Below are 23,661 nucleotides of genomic sequence, written 5' to 3'. Positions count from 1 at the left end.
CCAGACTTACTAGCTACCGCATGGTCATAGTGCCCACTAACTTGTGCATTCTGGCTGTCTCAGTAGCTGGGTCCTGAGAGAGGGAGAGTCTTAATGCCCTGTGGGCTTTATAGTGGTGGTGTCCTGTCTGGTGATTGTTTGTTCTGAGTTGTGTGTTCATTGGTCATCCTGCGTGTCAATCACTGCCTGTCTGCATCTCATTATATACATGAGTCGATATTATGACAGGGAGATGCTTTCAGTTGTTGATGTGATCCACCTGCGATATAGCCCGTAGGCATATCACCTACGGAGTGATAACACTGACCAGTGGACAGCGTTTATAGGAAAATAAACTTTAATTTCAACACAGGATTAAACACAATAGCAACAAAGGAATAGCTTACATTTAATAGTTTTAACATTTTACTTGTTTTCTAACCCTGCGTCGCTATAAGATGTAGATATATATATATATATATATATTCCAATTAATCAAACTCATATATATATAAAATACCACCAGTGAATAATGTTAACAAGGGTTTCCACTTGCTTATTTTGATACAAAGTCTTTTAGAGAGAGGGTCATTTAAGAGCAAATTGAACCCTGTCTGTCCAGCATGGTGTTCCAGAAGCAATTTCCAAACCTGGCCCCTCACATTAACTCTGCCACCTGCAATCCTAAAGCCGACCATTCTTGTGTCCTGTTACAAAAAGTTACACTGCCCCTGCAAAAATCAGTGATTCTCTCCCTTTGTAATCACAGCAAAATTACAAAATACAAACTTTAAAATATGAACATTTCTCACATCTGACACAGTAGATTCTGTGTGCAGTTATGTGTGATCAGCAATTTAACTTCAGTAACAATGCTGCGTTGTGGATAGTAATGGTTGCTGCAAACAATCTCTCCACTCAAGGGACGATTGCTGACCTATCTCTCAAATAGCAGCACTAGTTCGCAGTGAGGGGTGTGCGGGAACATGTCGACGGGCACAGCTAGCGTTGGAGTGAAGGGGTCACCAAACAGCTTCTTCTGCTGATCAGGCAGGCAGCACAATCTGAAAGAAACAAAAACTGTTAGAACTCAAGAGGGCGGGCGTTTGACTGTGACTATGTTCTTATCGGCTGAATTTTGACGACTGTATCTCTGAAATAGCGTGACTGTTTTGCGTATGACCACTTCTGCTGACACAAAATATGGAATCATTCAAATAGGCTAGGTTTGTTTGAGGGCAGTTTATGATTTCAATTGATGAACAAATTTGTTTCCCACTGGTACATTTAATAATTTTTCTCACCTTCCCTGCTCCTCCTGAGCCGCAGAATTCTTGTGCAATCACAGAGCAGCACAGCACAGAAATAATCCATTCAGCCTTGAGTCTGGGGAAGCTCTTTTGAAGAGCCATTGAGTAGCCACAGCCCCTGCACATTCCCCACAAATTTCTCTCCAATTTATCTATTATATTTTCCTGGCGAACGTCGAATCTGTATTCATTACCCTAATCAGGCAATGTATTTCAAATCCTATCCACAAGTTGCATAAAACAATTTTGTCTCAATATCTCAATTCTTTTATAATAATAATATTAATCTTTATTAGTGTCACAAGTAGGCTTATAGGTTTACATTATTTGCTAATCACTTTAGAGCTGTGCCCTAAAGTTACTGACCATTTAGCCTCTGGAAACAGATTTTCATTATTTATTCTATTTAATTCCTTCAAGACTTTTTTTTACTCAGCTCGCAAATCTCCTTTTAATCTTTTCTGGTCTTGACAAAACAGAATAACTCAGGCTTTTCCAGTTTATCCAGGTAACTGCAATTCCTCATCCCCGAAATCATTATAGTGATTTCTTCTGTACCCTCTCTTCACATATTTCCTAAAGTGTCTGGCCCAGAATTGAATACTCTTAACTGGGGCTGGACTAGCATTTATGTGGGTTTATTGAAACCTGCTGGTTTCTTAACTCTTGTGGGTCTATTAATAAAACTCAGGATCCCATCAGCTTAATGGGCTGCTTTGTTAATCTGTCCCGTCACCTTCATGGATCTGTCCACAACCCCCCCCCCCCACCTCCCCGCCCAAAAATCTCTCTTCTTACCGCCACTTTAAAATTGTACCATTAAACATGTACCATCTCTCCTCGTTCTTAACAAGTTGCATCAAGTCACACTTTGCTGCATTGAATTCCACCTGCTACTAAGTGTCCACTCAACCAACCAGTCAGTCCATATCCTCTTGAAAACTACTGCTATCTCCCTCACTGCTTACTTCGCTTCCAAATTATGTGCCATCTGTAAACTCCAAAACAGAGTTCTTTATCCCCAAATCCAAATCATTAACATATATCAAAAACAGCAGTTGACGGGAACCCTGGGAAATACCACTGCATGCTTCCCTCCTGCCCATCACTGTCGCTCTCGGTTCTCTTTTCCCCTTATGGCTACTTTTACCATGTGAGCTTCAATCTTGCTAACAAGTTTAATATGTGGTACTTGTTCAAATTCTTTTGGGAAGTCCATATATGCAACATCAACTGCACTACCTTCATTCGTCCTCTCTCAACTCATCAAAAAAATGGAATCAAGTTAATCAAACACAATTTGCCCCTAATAAATTCATGATGGTTTTCCTTTACCGGTCATCCCCCCCCCCCCCCCCCCCCCCCCCCCCCCCAAATGGCTGTAATTTTAGCCTGGATTATTGTTACAATTCCCTACCAACGCATATTAAACTAACTGGCCTGTAATTGCCAGGTTTAACCCAACTTTCTTTTTTGAACAAGCTTGTTTACATTTGCAATTTTCTGGTCCTCTGGCATCTATCCTATATCAGAGGATTGTGGCCAGTACCTCTGCAACTTCTATCCTCACATCTCTCAGGAACCTTGAATACTTGCCATCTGAACCAGGCAGCTTACCCATTTTAAGCGCTGACAGCCTTCCTAGTACCTCCTATTCATTCATTTTTATCCCAAGAGTTTGAAGTTCAACATGTGCACAAGTGGGCAGCACGGTAGCATTGTGAATAGCACAATTGCTTCACAGCTCCAGGGTCCCAGGTTTAATTCCAACTTGGGTCACTGTGCGGAGTCTGCACATCCTCCCCATATGTGCGTGGGTTCCCTCCGGGTGCTCCGGTTTCCTCCCACAGTCCAAAGATGTGCAGGTTAGATGGATTGGCCATGATGAATTGCCCTTAGTGTTCAAAATTGCCCTTAGTGTTGGGTGGGGTTACTGGGTTATGGGGATAGGGTGGAGGTGTTGACCTTGGGTCGGGTGCTCTTTCCGGGAGCCGGTGCAGGCGCAATGGGCCGAATGGCCTCCTTCTGCACTGTAAATTCTATGATAATCTATGATGGCCTGAGGTCAGGGGGTTAAATGTAATCACAGCCAACAGGAGCCCAGTTTACTCTGTATAAGCACTTTACAGCAAAGGCTGCTGGAGGACAATTAAACAAGGACAGCAAGCCCCTTATAGTTGCTGCCAAGGCTGAGATTATCAGCAGAGCTAGGTTATGGGTTCAGAGAATTTTTATTCTTCAGCTTAGTGTGAGAAAGCTGATTCATTCAGCTGAACGACACTAATACTAACCCAGGATTCTACTCATTCACTCAAATTGGCTGATTATTTCCCCCTCATTTCCTCTGCATCATATCTGAAGGTGTAGACTTTAACTGGGGCACAGTTCTCCGACAGTGAACTCTCATTGGGGTACAGTTCTCCGACAGTGAACTCTATCTGGGGTACAGTTCTCCAACAGTGAACTCTATCTGGGATACACTTCTCCGTCAATGAACTCTCACTGGGGCACAGTGAGGGGCTGGTTTAGCACAGGGCTAAAGAGCTGGCTTTTAAAGCAGACCAAGGCAGGACAGCAGCACGGTTCAATTCCCGTACCAGCCTGCCTGAACAGGCTCCGGAATGTGGCGACTAGGGGCTTTTCACAGTAACTTCATTTGAAGCCTACTTGTGACAATAAGCGATTTTCATTTTCATTCATTTCAGTTCTCTGACAGTGAACTCTCACTGGGGTACAGTTCTCAGTCAGCGAACTCTATCTGCGGCACAGTTCTCCGACAGTGAACTCTCAAAGCGGTACAGTTCTCCGACTTTGAACTCTCACTGGGGCACAGTTCAGCGACTTTGAACTCTCACTGGGGCACAGTTCAGCGACTTTGAACTCTCACTGGGGCACAGTTCTCCGACAGTGAATTCTCACTGGGGCACAGCTCTCCGACAGTGAACTCTCACTGGGGCACAGTTCTCCGACAGTGAACTCTCATTGGGGCACAGTTCTCCGACAGTGAAGTCTCACTGGGGTACAGTTCTCCGACAGTGAACTCTCACTGGTGCACAGCTCTCCGACAGTGAAGTCTCACTGGGGCACAGTTCCCCGACAGTGAACTCTCGCTGGGGCACAGTCCTCCGAAAGAGAACTCTTACTGGTGTACAGCTCTCCGACAGTGAACTCTCACTGGGGCACAGCTCTCCGACAGTGAACTCTCGCTGGGGTACAGCTCTCCGACAGCGAACTCTATCGGGACACAGTTCTCCGACAGTGAATTCTCACTGGGGCACAGCTCTCCGACAGTGAACTCTATCGGGACACAGTTCTCCGACAGTGAATTCTCACTGGGGCACAGCTCTCCGACAGTGAACTCTATCGGGACACAGTTCTCCGACAGTGAATTCTCACTGGGGCACAGCTCTCCGACAGTGAACTCTCACTGGAGTACAGTTCCCCGACAGTGAACTCTCACTGGGGCACAGCTCTCCGACAGTGAACTCTCGCTGGGGTACAGTTCCCCGACAGCGAACTCTATCTGGACACAGTTCTCCGACAGTGAACTTTATCTGGGGCACAATTCCCCAGTAGTAAACGTTAACTAAGTTAAAGTTCTCCAATCATGTACTGTAACCTGATTTCTGTTGTCCATATACCAGTGCTAGCTAAGGTACAGTAACTAAGGAGCTCTATCATTTTAAGCTCACTTGGTCCAGATGATGAGGTACTCTGACCATTTTCCAAGTGTACTGAACATAATGGGAATTTGTGGGGATGACCAGCAGTAAAATAGCTTCCTGAGTATTTTCGAAGTTTACTTACTCAACAAAGTTTCTCATTGCTTCACCCTCCGGCTTGCAGGAGATGTACACAAGCCTCCGGATCTGCTCACAGTTACGAATTGCTCGCACTACCCTGTAATCTGGAAAAAAAAAATATGTGCTCCATCACGCAGAGTTTAATAATTTAACGCATTCACCTGCTCATTCAGGAAGCCTAAAACTATTCAGTCACTTTCCTGTTAAGCTGGTCATTCTTCACACTCCATCCCTTAAATGAGAGTTCCGTATTGAAAGGAGACTCCCACTTCACTTGATATCACAAGGTGGCAAACTATGATTTGAACAGCTATAAATTAGGAGAGTGAGATGAGGAGAAATTTCTTCACCCAGAGAGTGGTAAGCCTGTGGAATTCTTTACCGCAGGACAACATGAATCCAAAAGATGTATGGTTTCAAGAAGCAATTAGATATAGCACTGGGGGATCAAAGACAAGGAGATCAAAGGGTATGGGGAAAAGCGGGATCAGGCTATTGAGTTGGATAATCAGCCAGGATCATAATGAATGGCGGAGCGGGCTTGAATGGCCTCCTCCTGCTCCTATTTTTTCTGTTTTTAATATATAAAATCATCACAATTGGTCTGAGGTTACTTGTTTCAGGAAACTCCTCATAATACACAAATTGCAAAATTGTTGTGGTGGCTTATTCAAGTTTCCCTTTGGGATTTGGGCAGCCTGGCACTTACCATCTACTATGCCATAACAGTGCCTACCTACCTTATTGAACCGTTGCATTCCAAGTGGTGTAGGTACATTTACAGTGCTATTAGGGAGAGTGTCCAGGATTTTGATCCAGCGACAGTGAAAGAATGGCAATATAGGTCCAAGTCAGGATGCTGTGTGTGGCATGGAGAATGTTCCCATATTGTCCTTCAAGATATTGGAAGATAGCAGGTTTGGAAGCTACTTTTAAAGGAGCCTTGTCGAACTACCGCAGTGTAACTTGCATCGGTGGTGGAGGGAGTAAATACTGATAAATATTGCTTTGACTTGAATGGTGACAAGCTTCTTGTGTTGTTGGAGCATCCAGGCAAGTGGGATGTATCCTTCACACTTCTGACATGTACCTCATACATGATAGACCGGCTTTGGGGAGTCAGAAGGCGTGTTAAAAGCTGCAGAATTTCCAACCTCTAACTTGCTCCTGTAGCCACAGTATTTATATGGCTGATCCAGTGAAGTTACTGGTCAATAGTAACTCCCAGGATGTTGACAGTGAGGGATACAGCAATATTAATGACACTGAATTTCAAGGCGGGTGGTTTGATTCTCTTTAGTTGGAGATAGTCATTGCCTGGCACTTATGTGGCACAAGTGTTACTTGTCACTTACTAGTTCAAGCCTGTATATTATTCAGATCTTGCTGCATATGGACACAGACTACTTCAGTATCTGATGAGTTGTGGATGATATTGAACAACGCAAAACCAACTACTTCTAGAAGTTATGTTGGAGGAAAAGTCCTTGATGAAGTAGCTGAAGATGTTTAGACCGAGGACACTATCCTGAGGAACTCCTGTGGTGATGTTCCAGGGCGGAGAGGATTGGTCTCCAACAACCTGTGCGCTAGGTATGACTCCAACCGATTCCCACCTACTTTAATTTTTATTAGTGGCACACTAGGTCAAATACTGCCTTGACCCTTCCTTCTGCTCTGGAGGCTCTTTTTTCTATGCTTGGGCCAAGGCTGTAATTAGGTATGCAGTGGTGACTCTGGAGGTGTGAGGGGTTACCTGGTGTTTGTACCAGGAGGTGGTCACATCACTCAGGCTAAGGTCTTCTCATTTAGTCAGTGCTAAGAGGACAGGATGATGACTGTGAGTGAGGCAGGCAAGTGGACCCAGAAGACAGGAGTGTCAACCTCTGCAATTGTCCAATAGGCTCGAGGTTCCCTCAGCTTGTTTGGATGAGTGTGGGATCAGCAAGATGGGTGAGCAACGTAATGATAGCAAGGGAACAGTATTGATACTTAGCTGTAGAAAAGAGCGAGAGTGCAGACAGCTGTGGCACCTGTTCAGATTCAACATCTGCTCATGGCTGCAATGGGAGAGGGGGGGGGGGGGGGGGGGGGGGGGGATCCAGTTGCCATGGTCCATGTAGGTATCAATAACATAGGTAAAACTAGGAAAGAGGTTCCACATAGAGAGTTGAGGCGCAAGGCATTTAAATAAAAAGCAGAACCTGAGGTTATAATCTCTGGAGTATCACCAAAGCCTCATGCAAATTGGCTAGGGTGCATTAAGTTAGAGATGAATAGGTGACTCAAAGACTTGTGGCTTCTGGGTTTTAGGGCATTAGCACCAATACTAAAGTGCGGAATACACCGTTGAGACAGTCCACACCTGGACCATACCGCGACCAGTGTTCTCATGAACCTCGTAAGAAGTCTTACAACACCAGGTTAAAGTCCAACAGGTTTGTTTCAAACACGAGCTTTCGGAGCACGGCTCCTTCTTCAGGTGAATGGAAAGGCTTGTTCCAGAAATGTTTATATAGACACAGTCAGAGATGCCCCGGAATGCGAGCACCTGCAGGCAATCAAATCATCAAAGATGCAGAGAGAGAGGTAACTCCAGGTTAAAGAGGTGTGAATTATAACTGGACAAGTAGAGATGGTTTTAAACTAAATAATGGAGGCAAGAATACCACCAACAGTCAAGACTAGATGTAATAAAGAATCAAATGAAAAGCTGTCCATCTGAACGCGTGTGGCATTCATAACAAAATTAATGAATTGATAGCGCACTTGGAAGTAATTAAATATGATCTGATAAAAATTACAGAGACGTGGCCACAGGGCAACAAGGGTTGGGTCTTGAATATTGAGGGACAAGCAATATTCAAGAAGAACAGAACGCTAGGTAAAGGTGAACGGTTCGCACTGTTAATCAAATATGGCATTGGTGCAATAGTCAAGAGTTCACCTTGGTTCAGGATGTAGAATTGATCTGGGTGGAGATAAGGAGCAGTAGGGGAAAGAAGTCATTAGTGGGCGTGGTCTACAGACCCCACAACAGTAACCACAAAGCAGGTCAAAGTATACCAGAAGTAGTATTGGGGGCTTGCAATAAAGGGATGGAAATAATCATAGGTGATTTGGTATAGTAGTTTGGATGAGGAGATCGTGGAATGCTTTTGTGATAAGGTGATTTTAATCTATGTATAAATTGCAAAAATCAGATTGGCAGTAGTAGATTTGATGAGGAGTTCATAGAATGTTTTGAGATTGTTTCTTAGAGCACCACATTCTGGAAGCAACCAGAGACCAAGTTATATTAGACTTGATAAATGGGAATGTGGAATTAGAAGCACAGACAGATCAGCCATGCTCTTATTGAATGGCAACGAATGGTCTCTTTCTGCTCTTATTTCTTATGTTCGCAAAGGATCAAACGTGGGCAGCTATGGTTTTCAAAGAGGAGCGAAATATGGAGATAAAGACAGGAGAGAGAAAGGCATTAATATGGGAAATGATAAACAGACCAAGACAGGAAGGAACAGTGAGTACAAATCTAAAGTAAATCAACAGATAAGGTTAAAGGTTACAAAAATAATAAAAGGGCAAAACGTAAGAGCATGTGTCTCAATGCATGTGACATTCAAATCAAAATAGATGAACTAATAGTACAAATAGAAATGGTCATGCTAAATTGCTCCTTGGTGTCCAAAGATACACCAGGTGGAGTTACAGGGATAAGGTAGTGTCACGGGGATGCGGTGGGATGGATGGGGAGTGGACCTGGGTAGGGTGCTCTTTCGGAGGGTTGGTGCAAACTCGATGGGCCACAAGGCCTCCTTTTGCACTGTAGGGATTCAATGGTATATTTCAGAATACACAGAATAGATACATTCCAAACAACAAGAAAAATTCCAAGGGAGGATCCACCATTCGTAGTTCACTACGAAGTTCATGATAGTATTAAACTTAAAGAAAAAACATATAATTGCGCAAAGATGGATGGCAGGCCAGAGGTTTGGACAGAATATAAAAAAACAGCAAAAAATGATCCAAAAAGATGATAAGGTGGAAAAATTAGAATGCAAAAAAAGGCTGGCTAGAAACAAAGACAGATAGTATGGGTAAAAAGAAAAGAGTTAACAAATTGTGTTGGCCCTGTAGAAAGTGAGTCTGGGAGTTCATAATTAAAATAAGGAGATGACAATGAACTGAACAGATATTTTGCATTGGTCTACACTATAGAGGATACAAATGACATCCCAGAAATAACTGTAAATCAGGAATTGGAAGGGAAGGCAGAACAAGAAAATTACAATCACCAGGGAAGTGGCACTTAGCAAATTGTTGGAATTGCGGGCCAACAAATTCCTGGGTTCTGACAGGTCCTAAAAGTAGCTTGTGATGCTACTTTTAATTTTCCAAAATTCACTAGATTTGGGGAAGGTTCCAGTAGATTGGAAAATAATTAATGTGACGCCTTTATTTAAAAAGAGAGGGGGACAGAAATCAGGAAAATATAGGCTCATTAGCAAATTGGGAAAATTCGAGAAGCTATTAAAGATGTTATAACATCCACAGATAAATTCAAGGTAACGAGGTGGAGAGAACAAGGTTTTGTGAAAGGGAAATCATGTTCAACCAACTTATTGGGAGTTCTTTGGAGAATAAGTAACAGGTGCTGTGGATAAAGGTGCACTGTAGATGTACTATACTTAGATCTTCGGAATGCATTTGGTGAGGTGTCTCGTCAAAGGTTATTAAAGAAAATAAAAGCTTTTCGCATCCTGTTTGCCACATATTTTTCCACCTAACTTTGCATTGCCAGCAAACTTGGATATGTTACATTCAGTTCCCTCATCCAAGTTATTGATATAAAAAATGTAATAAGCTGAAGTCCATGTACTGATATTGTAGTACCTCTGCACAAATCCAGTTTATCTTTATTACCAAACAGGTGTTGGTGCACAGCACAAGATCTTTGAAACACTGTGTCACACAGAGCTAGAACCTAGCTCTCTGACATACTGTGCTATCATATGGCACTAACAACACTTGCCAAAGAGCAGGAATGGAACAACCTTGAATTTTGGCTTGCTTCACGAATGAGGCGATAAATGAAACAGACATTGTAACAAAAATGTTCCGACACTTACGCAGTCCAGCCCGGGATGGGTTCACAACAGCAACAAGGAACTTGGCACCCTCCAAAGACGGCAGCAACTCTGGTAAAACAATCTCTGCTTTACCCTTGAGGAACTCACAGTTATCAATACCTGCAAGAGGGAAAGCATACAATACTTAGATAAACATTCACTGCAGCTATGGGTAATGTCTGACTCCAGTGTTGAACAGTGGCAAATCTGTCAGGGCTGATGAAGCGTGCCTTTCAAACTCACTGCATAGATTCAGAGTGGCCACTGTACATTTGTAGGGGCTGTTCAGCCCATCTATTCCCTCTTCAGTCATTTGCTGACTTCAGCCAAAGATGGGCAGGGATCAGACCCAACACTCCTGCCAGCAGTTGACTGATAATGTGGTCTACAAAACAATGCCCGAGACTGCTGTCCTCCGAAAGTTTTGCCTTCCGAAGGCAAAGTACCTAATCCCAGTTTCTCTGCTGGTGTTTGGATAAGATCAGAAGTTAAATGGAGTTTGAATTTTAAAAACATAGAAAAGTGAACCATAAAGGAGAAAATCAGAGAAGGATAGTGTTCAGGGGAAGATATAGTATATGGCGGGAGGGGGTGGGTTGTAATATAATACAATAGGCTCTTAAAGGGACAAAGCTGGTTAAAATCCCCAGGAGGGTGGCAGCTTACTGGATAACATGTCGGTGCGATCTAACGGTAAAGTTTCTAAGTGTCATTTGTGGTGGGTTCTGCTGGGAGCTTCCCGCCGGCTCTTGTCGGCAAGCTCCCCACCACGATCTAACCACACAAGTCACTTTTTAGGCCCTGGGGAGTTTCACACCGGTTTAGCCCACACTTAGAATTATATTTATCACTGGGGAGCTGAACTCACTGGCCAGACCGGCTCCTCAGAGATCGGGCCGCCATTTTGAAAGGGTGCCTCGAACTAAGTGAGCTTGTACACCCACTCCCCAACTTGACTAATGTCACCCCCACACATATGCACAGTACCCCACACCCCCGCATGAGGACACCCCGCTATAGGGTCGCTAAGTGCCGCTGCCCTTTTTCAGATCTTCCCATGCCCCTTGCAAAACTCCCACCCATCAGCCCCCAATCTTCCAGAGGCCCCTTCATACCCACCCTGCGCCTCCATTCTTCATAACCCCCCTTCACCCTCCTTTCATGGGCATGGTCCCCCTCAGGCCCTGACCCTTTGCACTGCCATGGTGGCAGTGCTTCTGTCGGCTTAGAGATACTTGGGCAGTGCCAAGGTGCCCACGTTCGAGGGAGGGACAGGGGAGCATTATCGTTGGCCACCTATAGGCCTCTATTGGCCCAGCAGACACCCGGCTGCTGTTCCGCCTCGTCTACTTTTGTGTGGAATAGTACTGAATGGTGCCCGGCTGGGGACTCCCTTGGGAGTCCATTAGATGCTGAGAGGCTGGTAGATCCAGGTTAGTATACTCAAGTCGGTTTCTGCGCAGCATGGTCCCGGCCATTTTGGCGGGATTCTGGTCATGCCGCCTCGCTGGACTTGGGTAGATCCCACATGGTGCAGTGGTTGCTGGGAGACCTCAACCAACATTTACCGCCCACGTCACGCTCCCAGTCGGGCGAAAGTTCTTTGCTATCCGCAATCCTGATTATTATCCAAAGTCACAAAGCACACGCATACAGCTGTTAGGAGAAAGTGAGGATTGGTTTTAATGTTTGCACCCTCCATGTTTGATCAGCCAGACAATATCCACTGTCTGCACTACTGCATCAAGAATGGCACTTTGGGTGGAGTCAACTGGAAGAGCCCATATTTCAGCACATTTGTGTTGAAATCATTGACAATACAAGATGACAGGAACTGCATGTACTGCTTGGTGACACTGCCCCATCAGCAACATACCATTAAGCACAGCATTGCACTGGGCATCCTCCACAGCCTGATCAATCAGCTCGATCCCGATCACTCTGGCGGCTCCTTGGCACACTGTCAAACCAACTGCTCCTGAAAAATACAACCAGGCATTCAGATATTATTGATCCAGCTATGTTCAATATCTTATAACTAATTTTCTCCTCCAGCACAACACTCAATGCCAGGTTAAGATAATGCTTTGGCAGTTTTGCCTGAGACACCTGATTCAAACCAAGTTAGACGGAAGGCTGAGTAAACAAATCAATGCTCTGCTCGATAATTTGTACCCTGATAACTCAATTCGTCCCTTGTCTTTCTGCAAACTATGCAGCCTTGGGGCCACGTACAAAGCTTGAATGCCTCTTCCCATCCTTACTCCTGTTGTGGGAAAAGTCTTGGAAAGGTTTATAAGAGATAGGATGTATAATCATCTGGAAAGGAATAATTTGATTAGAGATAGTCAACATGGTTTTGTGAAGGGTAGGTCGTGCCTCACAAACCTCATTGAATTCTTCGAGAAGGTGACCAAACAGGTGGATGAGGGTAAAGCAGTTGATGTGGTGTATATGGATTTCAGTAAAGCGTTTGATAAGATTCCTCATGGTAGGCTATTGCATAAAATACAGAGGCATGGGATTCAGGGTGATTTAGCAGTTTGGATCAAAAATTAGCTAGCTGGAAGAAGACAAAGGGTGGTGGTTGATGGGAAATGTTCAGACTGGAGTCCAGTTACTAATGGTGTACCACAAGGATCTGTTTTGGGGCCGCTGCTGTTTGTCATTTTTATAAATGATCTGGATGTCACAATGACTATTGTAGAAGGATGGGTAAGTAAATCTGCAGATGACACTAAAGTCAGTGGAGTTGTGGGCAGTGCAGAAGGATGTTACAAGTTACAGAGGGACATAGATAAGCTGCAGAGCTGGTCTGACAGGTGGCAAATGGAGTTTAATGCAGAGAAGTGTGAGGTGATTCATTTTGGAAGGAATAACAGGAAGACAGAGTACTGGGCTAATGGTAAGATTTTTGGTAGTGTGGATGAGCAGAGAGATCTCGGTGTCCATGTACATAGATCCCTGAAAGTTGCCACCCAGGTTGAGAGGGTTGTTAAGAAGGCGTACGGTGTGTTAGCTTTTATTGGTAGAGGGATTGAGTTTCAGAGCCATGAGGTCATGTGAAATGAAAAATGAAAATCGCTTATTGTCACGAGTAGGCTTCAAATTAAGTTACTGTGAAAAGCCCCTAGTCGCCACATTTGGGCGCCTGTCCGGGGAGGCTGTTACGGGAATTGAACTGTGCTGCTGGCTTGCTTGGTCTGCTTTCAAAGCCAGCAATTTAGCCCTGTGCTAAACAGCAGTTGTACAAAACTCTGGTGCGGCCGCATTTGGAGTATTGCATGCAGTTCTGGTCGCCACATTATAGGAAGGGTGTGGAAGCATTGGAAAGGATACAGAGGAGATTTACAAGGATGTTGCCTGGTATGGAGGGAAGATCATATGAGGAAAGGCTGAAGGACTTGAGGCTGTTTTCGTTAGAGAGAAGGTGGTTAAGAGGTGACTTAATTGAGGCATACAAGATGATCAGAGGATTAGACAGGGTGGACATTGAGAGTCTTTTTCCTCGGATGGTGATGTCCAGCACGAGGGGACATAGCTTTAAATTGAGGGGAGATAGATATAGGACAGGTGTCAGAGGTAGGTTCTTTACACAGAGAGTAGTAAGAGCGTGGAATGCCCTGCCTGCAACAGTAGTGGACTCGCCAACACTAAACGCATTCAAATGGTCATTGGATAGGCACATGGACGATAAGGGAATAGTGTAGAGGGACTTTAGAGGGGTTTCACAGGACGGCGCAACATCGAGGGCCGAAGGGCCTGTACAGCGCTGTAATGTTCTATGTTCTATCCATTTCCCCAAATCTCAAACTTTTGACACAGCATAATTTCACATACCTGTACCACAACAGACATCGAGCACTATATAGTCACCACTTGCTCTGATCAGGTCACGAACGGTTTGATAAAGGACCTCTGCTCCTTCAGTATTCACCTGGAAAAAGGCATCTGGAGAGATTCGAAAGGTCAGGCCCAATACTTCCTCGAAGATATAGGGAATGCCATAGAGGAGCTGATAGGGTGACTCCTCATGGAGGCAGCGTGTCATTGCGCTATCAGTGAAAACACACACCATTACAAACAGAATCGCCACATTAGAGAAAAGCAAGGTCAGGGCTAAGAAAGGTATGGAGCTGATCAAGACTAATTTCTCTACCGATCAGGGATAACAGTTTATCGTCAATGCTGTCTTTCAGATGAGGCATTAAACTGAGGCCTTGTCTGCCATCTCAGATGGTTCGAATCGTCCCATGGTGCTATTCAGTGTCCAGGTCAATATCTCTCTTCAATCTAACACCGCTAAAAGCCACTTATCTCACTGGTGTTTACAGGGCTTTACTATTTGCAAAATAGTTGTTACATCGCCTTGGTACCAACGTCATAGTTTGCAGATTAAAGTGTAGGCCTGGCCCATTTATAGATACATCTATGTGTTTGGCAACTGTATGTTTACCTATTCTGTACATGCAAGGCAGTTTATGTTTTGTCCTGGGCTCCACTGCTGCCTCTTCACCATCTCCCCTCCACTCCCTGGTACCACAAAACTGCAACTGTTTGGAATGCTGGGCTAATGGTGACTAATAGAATACTAATAGGGTACATGTATGGATGATAACTGATGTAACAATCTTTTAGCCAAGGGATAAAAAAGTGAATAATGTACAGAAAGTTAAGAATATTAAGGGTTGGGCACACTGCTACTGAGCAGCAACAGTGACCGGAGGTTGCCTGCAGCACCTTCTGTTGTCTGTACTGTCACATTAAAAGGGTCTGCACTTAAAAGATATCCCATCCTTGACTGTACCTTAGTTCGCTGAGGTGGCAGCTACCATCGATGAACCTTGCAGACGATAAAACTCAATGAAGTCTTTTCCCCACTCTCCAGTGGCAATTGAGCCAAACTGCAGAGAATTAAGTTTACACCCACATTTACAGATCAGCCCAGTGTAATCTACATGTCAGTAAGACATTGACTACAAACTTCTTAGTGTGTGATCAGTTCTATCTGCCCTCATAAGGGCTGGTTTAGTTCAGTGGGCGAGGCAGCTGGTTTGTGATGCAGAACATGGCCAGCAGCGCGGGTTCAATTCCCGTACCAGCTTATCCGAACAGGCACCGGAATGTGGCGACTAGAGGCTTTACACAGTAACTTCATTCTTGTGACAATAAAAGCTTATTATTATTATCCTTGGAAACTTCAGTTTAATTCGTAAACAGATATTTAGCCAACTTCTGACTACACGATCATTTTGCTAGGATGGTTGGGTGACCCCTTTTAGCTCAGTACGACACCATCTCCCACACCAGCTGTTCTGGTGACCAATTCTAGCAAGATTTGTTCCGAGTCATCGGGTTGCTCTGTTTCATAGACCGGTGTCTGCTCAGAGCGGGGCTGACAGCACTCGTGACATGACTGCAGCCAGCCGTCAAAATGGAATGAGGAACCAAGAAAAACTGCTCACTGATGGGTTGGAACTCCAGTCGTAAGTCAAACCTGAGAACAAGTTGCTTATCAGCATCAGCAAGGTTGAGGGAGAAGAACAGGTACCTCTCTTGAAAGTATAGGGAGGTCAATTCACAAGCAGCTCCCGGTCCAGTGGTAAAGTACTCCACCAGTGATTTCTGATGTTTGCGAATTTCCTCCTGTAAAAATCAAACAAATAAAATTCTACAAGAACAAATCATCCTCATTGATCTACGACTCCCTCCCCAATGGAACAACTAAGTATTGTGTTCATCACATTCACTGAATTTGACTAAACCTGCTCCATAAATAAGCTAAAGAGGGCATTAGCTCATCCTTTTGTTTTCAATTGGTCGGTCACATGGATACAGACACATTAAAAGAAAAGAAAATCATGACCAATTTCAGAGGGGTTTGGATCAAGTGTACGCCAGATAGCAGAGGAGCAAAAAAGACGTCTTTCCATGTGCTTGCTGCTCCTTTGACAGTTTTATATATAATCAAGAATATGCTTTGAGGAATACATGCCCCTTCCTGATTCACCATCAGTTCACAAGTTGTGCTGGGGCTATTTGAACCTAAATTACCCTCTGATGGACTGACCTCATTAACACTCCACCCTGTATGCTTCATCCGATGCTAGTGCTTCTGTAGTTACATTGTATATCTTGTGTTGCCCTATTATGTATTTTCTTTTATTCCCTTTTCTCCCCATGTACTAAATGATCTGTTGAGCTGCTCGCAGAAAAAAACTTTTCACTGTACCTCGGTACACGTGACAATAAACAAATCCAATCCAATCAGAAATGGTACAAACAACCCCAACTCCAGAAATAGTTGGGCAGCACGGTAGCACAAGTGGATAGCACTATGGCTTCACAGCACCAGAGTCCCAGGTTTGATTCCCCGCCGGGTCACTGTCCGAATGGAGTCTGCACGTTCTCCCCGTGTCTGCGAGGTATTCCTCCGAGTGCTCCGGTTTCATCCCACAGTCCAAAGATGTGCAGGTTAGGTGGATTGGCCATGATAAATTGCCCTTAGTTTAGATGGGATTATTGGGTTACGGGAATAGGGTGGAAGTGAGGTCTTAAATGGGTCGGTGCAGACTCGATGGGCCGAATGGCCTCCTTCTGCACTGTATGTTCTATAATATGTTACCGTATAGTTGGAAATGCTTGAGGCAGAGACACACACTGGTCAGCATCGATCAGTGGTATCACTCATGCCTCTTAGTGAGAACATCTAGATTCAAGCCCCACCTTCAGAGACTGGAGCACAGGCTGACACTCCAATGCAGTGCTGAAGGAGTTTTTCACATGGTCTTTAAGAGCTGATGGTGGTCTGCCCTATCATGTGGGTGTAAAAGATCTCCTGCACTATTCAAAGAAAATTTTCCTCTTTACCTGCCTGGCATTTATCCCCCAACCAACTTCATAAGAAGAGCACATTGCTGTTATAATCCGTCCAAAACAGCTGCTGAGTTTCCAGCAAAAACAAATGGCTACACTTTGTAGAATCATAGAATCTACATTCGGCCCATCGAGTCTGCATCGGCCCTTGGAAAGAGCACCCGACCCAAGCCCATACCTCCATCCTATCCCCGCAACCCAGTAACCCCACCCAACCCCCCTGGACACCAAGGGCAATTTAGCTTGGCCAAGCCACCTAACCTGCACATCTTTGGACGGTGGGAGGAAACCGGAGCACCCGGAGGAAACCCACACAGACACGGGGAGAACGTGCAGACTCCGCACAGACAGTGACCTAAACCGGGAATCAAACTGGGACCCTGGAGCTGGGAAGCAACAGTGCTAACCACTGTGCTACCATGTCATCCTTCAAAATGTTCTTGGCTGGTTGTAGAGGATTTTAAGATAGCTTGTGATAAAAGGTGCTATATAATGCAAAGTCTACTTTTATTTTCTTAAGTCTCTCTTAAGAGAAGGAATGGAAAGTTGGCTCTGGTAGCCACAGGGTGTTAGAAGATGATCTCCTACAAGTGTATCCGATGGTGCAAAACTACACCTGAGAAATTTCATTCCGCTGCATGAGAGAGTCTGTAATGTGTGACATGCATGATTCCACCAACTCAACCGGTCTTGCTCTCTGAACAAAAACAAACATGGCTGAGCAGTACCTTCCCCAGGTCCTGAGGATGGAAGTAGACAATGGCCATAGTATCCCCCTTCCTGTTGGTGCGGACTGTGATTTCCCTCCAGTGCCCTCCTTCATGAAACAAGATGCAGGGGTCCAGTGGAGAATGCCGGATAAACTGCTCATAATCCTATTGGGTGGGGCAAAAGAGTACAAAGATATTAAAACAGCAAAGCCTCCCTAACCTTCCCCTCTTCCTGAAGGAGTCACCTCCTTGTTGGCTCACAGTTTCCCAGGTGCAGTGATCTCTGGTGTCAAGGCTGAACTCATGTGTCAGTAAACCTCACTGAAACCTTTGATTGCATTAGGCATCCCCGTGACATCTGTACTTTCATTTCCGATCAAGAGGCATTTGGTAGCAAATTAGTGAATTACGCTGCCACACTGGCTGTAGTCACCGTGAGGGGAACAACTGAGGGGTTTTACCGAAGATGGCAGCGAAGGGACTGGAGAGAAGATCCTTCTGATTTGGCTTGGCTATTGAACTGATTTTTTTAAAAAATCCTTTCATGGGAAGTGGGCATCACTAATTTCCCTTAAGGTGATGGCGAGCCACCTTCTTTTATGTTTGTAGCGATGTGGCACAACTGAATGGCTTGCAAGTCCATTTCAGAGATAATCACAATACTGTGGGCAAGGTCAGCAGATTCCCTTCTCTAAAAGACATCTGGGTTTTTACTATTACTGATAGATTCATGGTTATCATTACTGAGTCTAGCTTTTAAATTTGAAATTTTTATTCATCAATTGAATTTAAATTCTAAAAGCTGTCATGGTGAGATTTAAACCCATGTTCAGAGGCCTGGGCCTCTGGATTATTCGCCCAATGACCATAAGATCCATAGATTCCCTACAGTGCAGGAGGCCATTCGACCCATTGAGTCTGCCCTGACCATCTGAAAGAGCACTCTTCCCGCTACCTGGCGCGCATTGATCATGGCCAATCCACCTAACCTGCACATCTTTGGGCTGTGGGAGGAAACCAGAGCACCCGGAGGAAGACCATACAGACACGGGGAGAACACGAAAACTCTGCCCAAGCCCGGAATCGAACCCGGGTCCCTGGCACTGTGCAGCAGAGATGCTATCCACTGTGCTGCCCATGGCATTGCCACTATGCCGGAAACTTCTGCTGCCAATGAGAAATGACCAGTTCTAAGTTTAGAAATTCTTCTCAGTAGTGGTTTTCCGATCAAGGAAACCAGAGTTTCCATACGAACTTAACTTACTCTGGCTACTTGCTTGTGTTTCTCAGGCATGTTCACCAGGTGATCGGAATGGGTACAAACAATATTTCTCCCTACAGGGAAGAATAAAAATAACGACTTGCATTTATTTAGCGTCTTTAACATAGTAAAACATTCCAAGACACTTCACACAATTATCAGACAAAATCTGACCCTGGGCTACATATGGAGATGTGAAATCAGATGACCAAAATCTCTTAAAGGATAAATAAGAGGTTGAAAGTATGAGATTTAGAGCCGCCAATGGTGAAGCAAAGGAAATCAGGGATGTGCAAGAGATTAGAATTGTAGCAATGCAGAAAACTTGGAAGGCTGTAAGGCTGCAAAAGGTTACAGAAATGGGTTTAGAAACCCCACAGAATGAGTGCGAGGCGGTCGAAGTCCAGAGCTTGGCTGCGCAGCAGGCTTGCGTCTGTGCTCTGGTACTTAATTGCAGATGTTTTTTAAATGAAATACAGCCCTCACATCCCCCATCCATGCCAATCCGTATCACCCCAAAAATCCTCATACCCCCTACGCCACATCATGCCCCTCTATCCAATTCGCATGTCCCCTCATAGCCCCTATCCCATCCATTTCCTCTGCCCAACCCCAAGGATCCTCATACCCACTATACTAACCAGTGCCCCCCACATCCCCATGGCTCTTTTTACACCCAATGCCAACTCATTTCCCCCAACCAACACCCTTTCCCCTTATTTCCCCAAACTAATTCACTTAGCAGCCACCATGGTCAAACCTCATCAACCATAGTGCCTGTCCACTGATGTTGTTGCTGTGTAAAAGAAAATATTCTCATTGACAAAAAAATTCAGTGAATTGAAACCACTTCAACTAATCTCTCAGGAAACAAGGATTTCTATTCTGCAATCACGTGGCACTGTCAATCAAACTATTCAATTTACAGGCACCGCTCTATGATAATGTCAGATTGTAAAACCAGTCATGCAGCACAATTCGCATCATGATAGCTCTCAGGTTTTTACCACCACAAAATGAAATTTGAAGCACTTTTTAAAAAGAATTCCACACTTAAAGCCTAGCCCAATGAAATTGCTCGACAGCTTTAACAGTTTCAATGCGTTTATGCACTTTACACACAATCATGTCTACTTTTGACAATCTCAAAAGGGCATCTAATTTATCCCAAAGGGTACCTTACCTAAAGATGTTGGGGCCATATACAAAAAGCCTTACCTCTCCAAAAGGGTACCCTGGCCACCCAAATGAATCCACAAGGTTCAGACCTGTTCTTACCAGGTAATTAATTTGCACACCTCAAGTTTCAGACAACCTCACCAACTTCACATAGTGGAGGCAAATGCTGATTTATATGGGCAACTATCTTCCATGAACCTGGGACGTGCAGTTTAGAAGCGTCCTCACATCAGCCTCGCCCCACAAAACCTTCGGAGGCCAGGACAACCGAATTTGGGAAAGGTGAAGGAGTTGCCGAATCTGAAGGACATGGACTTCCTGGACATGGGTCAGACAATCTACATGAACAGGGAACAAAAAAAGCTCTTCATGAAGAAGCTGAGGCGAAGCATGGAGTTCCTCATCAACCTGATCATGGACTACAGCCTGTTACTGAGTATCCATGACACCTCTGCATGAAACTTCAGGCCTTAATGTAAGAATTCTAAAGAATGAGCAGAGACAGAGTAATCTGCAGGCTTGTGTGTATAGGTATGTGGAGGCAGCAGGACATATTGGAGACAGAAGTTAGCAAAGCATATGGGATCATAAATATAGGAATTGAGTACCAAAGTAATAATAAACTTATTGTCACAAGTAGGCTTCAATGAGGTTACTGTGGAAAGCCCCTAGCCGCCACATTCCGGCGCCTGTTCAGGGAGGCTGGTACCGGAATTGAACCCGCGCTACTGCCTTGTTCTGCATTAAAAGTCAGTTGTTTAGCCCAGTGTGCTAAACCAGCCCCTCAAGAAAGTTATTCTGAATCTTTTTGAAGTTCTGCCTTGATCACAACTACTGTACTATCTCCTATTCTGGTTGCTACGCTTTATAAAGGATGTGAGGGAATTTAGCTAAAAGAATAGACTGGAGAAGCTAGGTTTGTCTCATTGGAGCAAGGGAGATCTGATCGAGATGCACAAGATTATGATAGGTGTAGATAAAGAAGGCAAAGAAAATCTTTTCCCAGTGGATAATGGTACAAGGACTAGAGGACACAGATTTTTGGCCAAGAGTTGCAGAGGAGATATGAAGAACCAAGAAAGAGCATTTGACTGATTCTGATGAGAGGATATTCTTATGAGGAAGGTTGAACAGGTTAGACTATATCCACGGTAATCTAATTGAAACATACAAGATCCTGAGGGGACTTGACAAAATGGAAGGTGAAAGGATGTTTCCCTTTATGAGAGGGACTAGAACTAGGGACCAGTTTAAAAATAAGGGGTCTCCCATTTAACACGCAAATTAGATTTGTTTTGCTTAGAGAGTGTCATGAGTCCATGGAACTCTCTCTTCCTTGGAGAGTGGTGGAGGTAGAGTGGTTGAATATTTTTAAGACAGTGGTACATAGATTATTGACTAACAAGAGAGTAAAAGAGAATTGGAGGATAGGCAGGAAAGTGGAGCCGAGGCCACAATCAAATCTTCCATTAACTTATTGGATGGTGGAATGGCTCGAGGGGCTGAATGGCCTATAGCTGCTCCTAAATAATATGTTTGTGTGTATCTTTTTTTGAGCACCAAATGGTAATGACTGGAACCTGCTGCATCATGAGGGTGGTGGGAGTAGAGATGATGAACATTTTCAAAAAGGGATTAGATATGGAATAAACTTGCAGGGAGATTTTTTAAAAATCGTTCATGGGGTGTGGGTGTCGCTGGCTGGGCCAACATTCATCATCCATCCCTAATGAACTGAGAAGCTTGCTAGGCCATTTCAGAGTGTAGTTAAGAGTCAACCACATTGCTGTGGGTCTGGAATCACAGGCCAGACCAGATAAGGATGGCAGATTTCCTTTCCTAAAGGACATTAGTACAGGGGAATGGGACTGACTGGATTCTCTGCAGAGGTGGCAGAGATAGGTGGGCCAAACTGGATCCTTCTGTGCCGTAATACTATGCATAAACTAAAACATTTATCTAATTAAACTGCGTGAGTCAGCAACCATTTCTTCTTTTTTAGTTTTCCTCAAGCACAAACATATTACAATAGTGGGCCAAAAGGAATCAAGCCCCATGACTGTGAAACCACATGTCCCATGGATTGACTGTGATCACATTCGCAATCAGCTCATCTCCGCTGCCACCTTCTCCTGAAGGCTCCAAGCTTCGGTAGATTCTATGGGTCTAGTTATCTCTCCCTACAAGTTAAAGAATGTCAGTGGACCATTTGAACGTCGAAGGCATCCCAGCTCAACCCAATCCCGTTCTCAAGTGGCATTTATACATTGCGCTGAGAATCAGCTAAACAGTGTGGAGAAAATGCGATGCAGCGCTATTTCAGTTCAACATGGGAGTGGTCTGTCTGGTGTGGGCATTCACACTGTTCCCCATTTGTGCTCTCGTTTTCGGGGAAGCACAGCAGAGGTCAGTCAAGAGGCGAAAAAGAGAAAATAAACTGGTGAACAAGTATTCAAACTCTTACAAGTCTGGTTATGTAGGTCTCTGCCCACTCGCTCAGCCGATATAAAATGTCTGCGAGTTTGTTGGGCAGGGAGAGGGGCATAATAGCGATATTTTAAAAACAAAAAAGTGAAATGAATGGCAATCCTTTCCTACCTCCATCATGAAACTACTGAGAATGAGCTGTGGATCTGACAGCTTCCTGCCAGGGAACTAACTCCATTAGCAGAGTGACTACTGTGGGCAGGAGCACATCAATGTCCCATTCTCAAACAGATCATTGTATACTCCCTTTCTCTAAATTATTGATAAAATGTATTAATTAGAAATCCCTTCAGATCTCCAAAATTTACTCTCGCCACAAAGCTCTTTATCTATCTAAACTACCTAACTGATCTGCTTTCTCACTATAGCCCTGTATCTCTGTAAATAAACCCAAAGGTTTTCTTGTGGAAGCAGAGGACATGGCTCAGGAAGTAAATGAGCACTTAGTTCCACCTTTGCCGGACTGCAGGCAGTGGCGATATTGGATCAGATGAAACTAGAAGCATTTAAAAGACTGGCAGTACACAATGTAGAAAAGGTCACCTGGTCCAGGTTCATGAGGGGAGAGTGGAAATTGCAGAGACCCTGACCACAATCTTCTAGCTCTTTTTGGATATGGGGGTGGTGTCAAGAGGACTGTAGTTTTGAAAATATTAAACACTGTTTAAAAATGAGGAGTGGAATAACACCAGCGATTATAAGGCCACCCAGTTTAACATCAGTGACAGGGAAAATTTTCAGAAACAATAATCCAGGGCAAAATTAACATTAATAAATGAAAGCTGTGCCCTCGGGCTCTAGTTCTATATTGAGACACTCAACTGATTAAGGCTGGTCGTGTGGCCAGAATGCCATCACTCGCTTACCAAAATACATTTTCTACGGAGAGTTTGAGTCTGGGGTGCACTCGCATGATGGTCA

General features: G+C 44.3%; 1 protein-coding gene across 4 annotated transcripts in view; it reads right to left on the bottom strand.

Annotated features, from left to right (window-relative positions):
* Positions 1 to 319: 319 nt before the first annotated feature.
* The window catches only part of trmt2b (tRNA methyltransferase 2 homolog B), a 37,497-nt gene continuing 14,155 nt past the window's right edge, over positions 320 to 23,661 (bottom strand). For 2 of the 4 annotated variants that reach the window (XM_038775431.1, XM_038775428.1), the window contains 8 exons: positions 19,078 to 19,148; positions 17,832 to 17,978; positions 15,779 to 15,873; positions 14,068 to 14,282; positions 12,104 to 12,205; positions 10,228 to 10,347; positions 5,097 to 5,196; positions 320 to 1,043 (listed from right to left, as the gene is read on the bottom strand). In XM_038775431.1, coding sequence (XP_038631359.1) covers positions 917 to 1,043; positions 5,097 to 5,196; positions 10,228 to 10,347; positions 12,104 to 12,205; positions 14,068 to 14,282; positions 15,779 to 15,873; positions 17,832 to 17,978; positions 19,078 to 19,148 — 977 coding nt within the window. In that variant the 3' untranslated portion in view covers positions 320 to 916. The remainder of the gene's footprint in view (positions 1,044 to 5,096; positions 5,197 to 10,227; positions 10,348 to 12,103; positions 12,206 to 14,067; positions 14,283 to 15,778; positions 15,874 to 17,831; positions 17,979 to 19,077; positions 19,149 to 23,661) is intronic. The other 2 variants (XM_038775429.1, XM_038775432.1) reach the window with 2 other exon arrangements.

Source organism: Scyliorhinus canicula, chromosome 17 (genome assembly GCF_902713615.1).
Source record: "Scyliorhinus canicula chromosome 17, sScyCan1.1, whole genome shotgun sequence".
NCBI classification, from domain to species: domain Eukaryota; kingdom Metazoa; phylum Chordata; class Chondrichthyes; order Carcharhiniformes; family Scyliorhinidae; genus Scyliorhinus; species Scyliorhinus canicula.
This window is presented reverse-complemented; position numbering and strand designations above follow the sequence as displayed.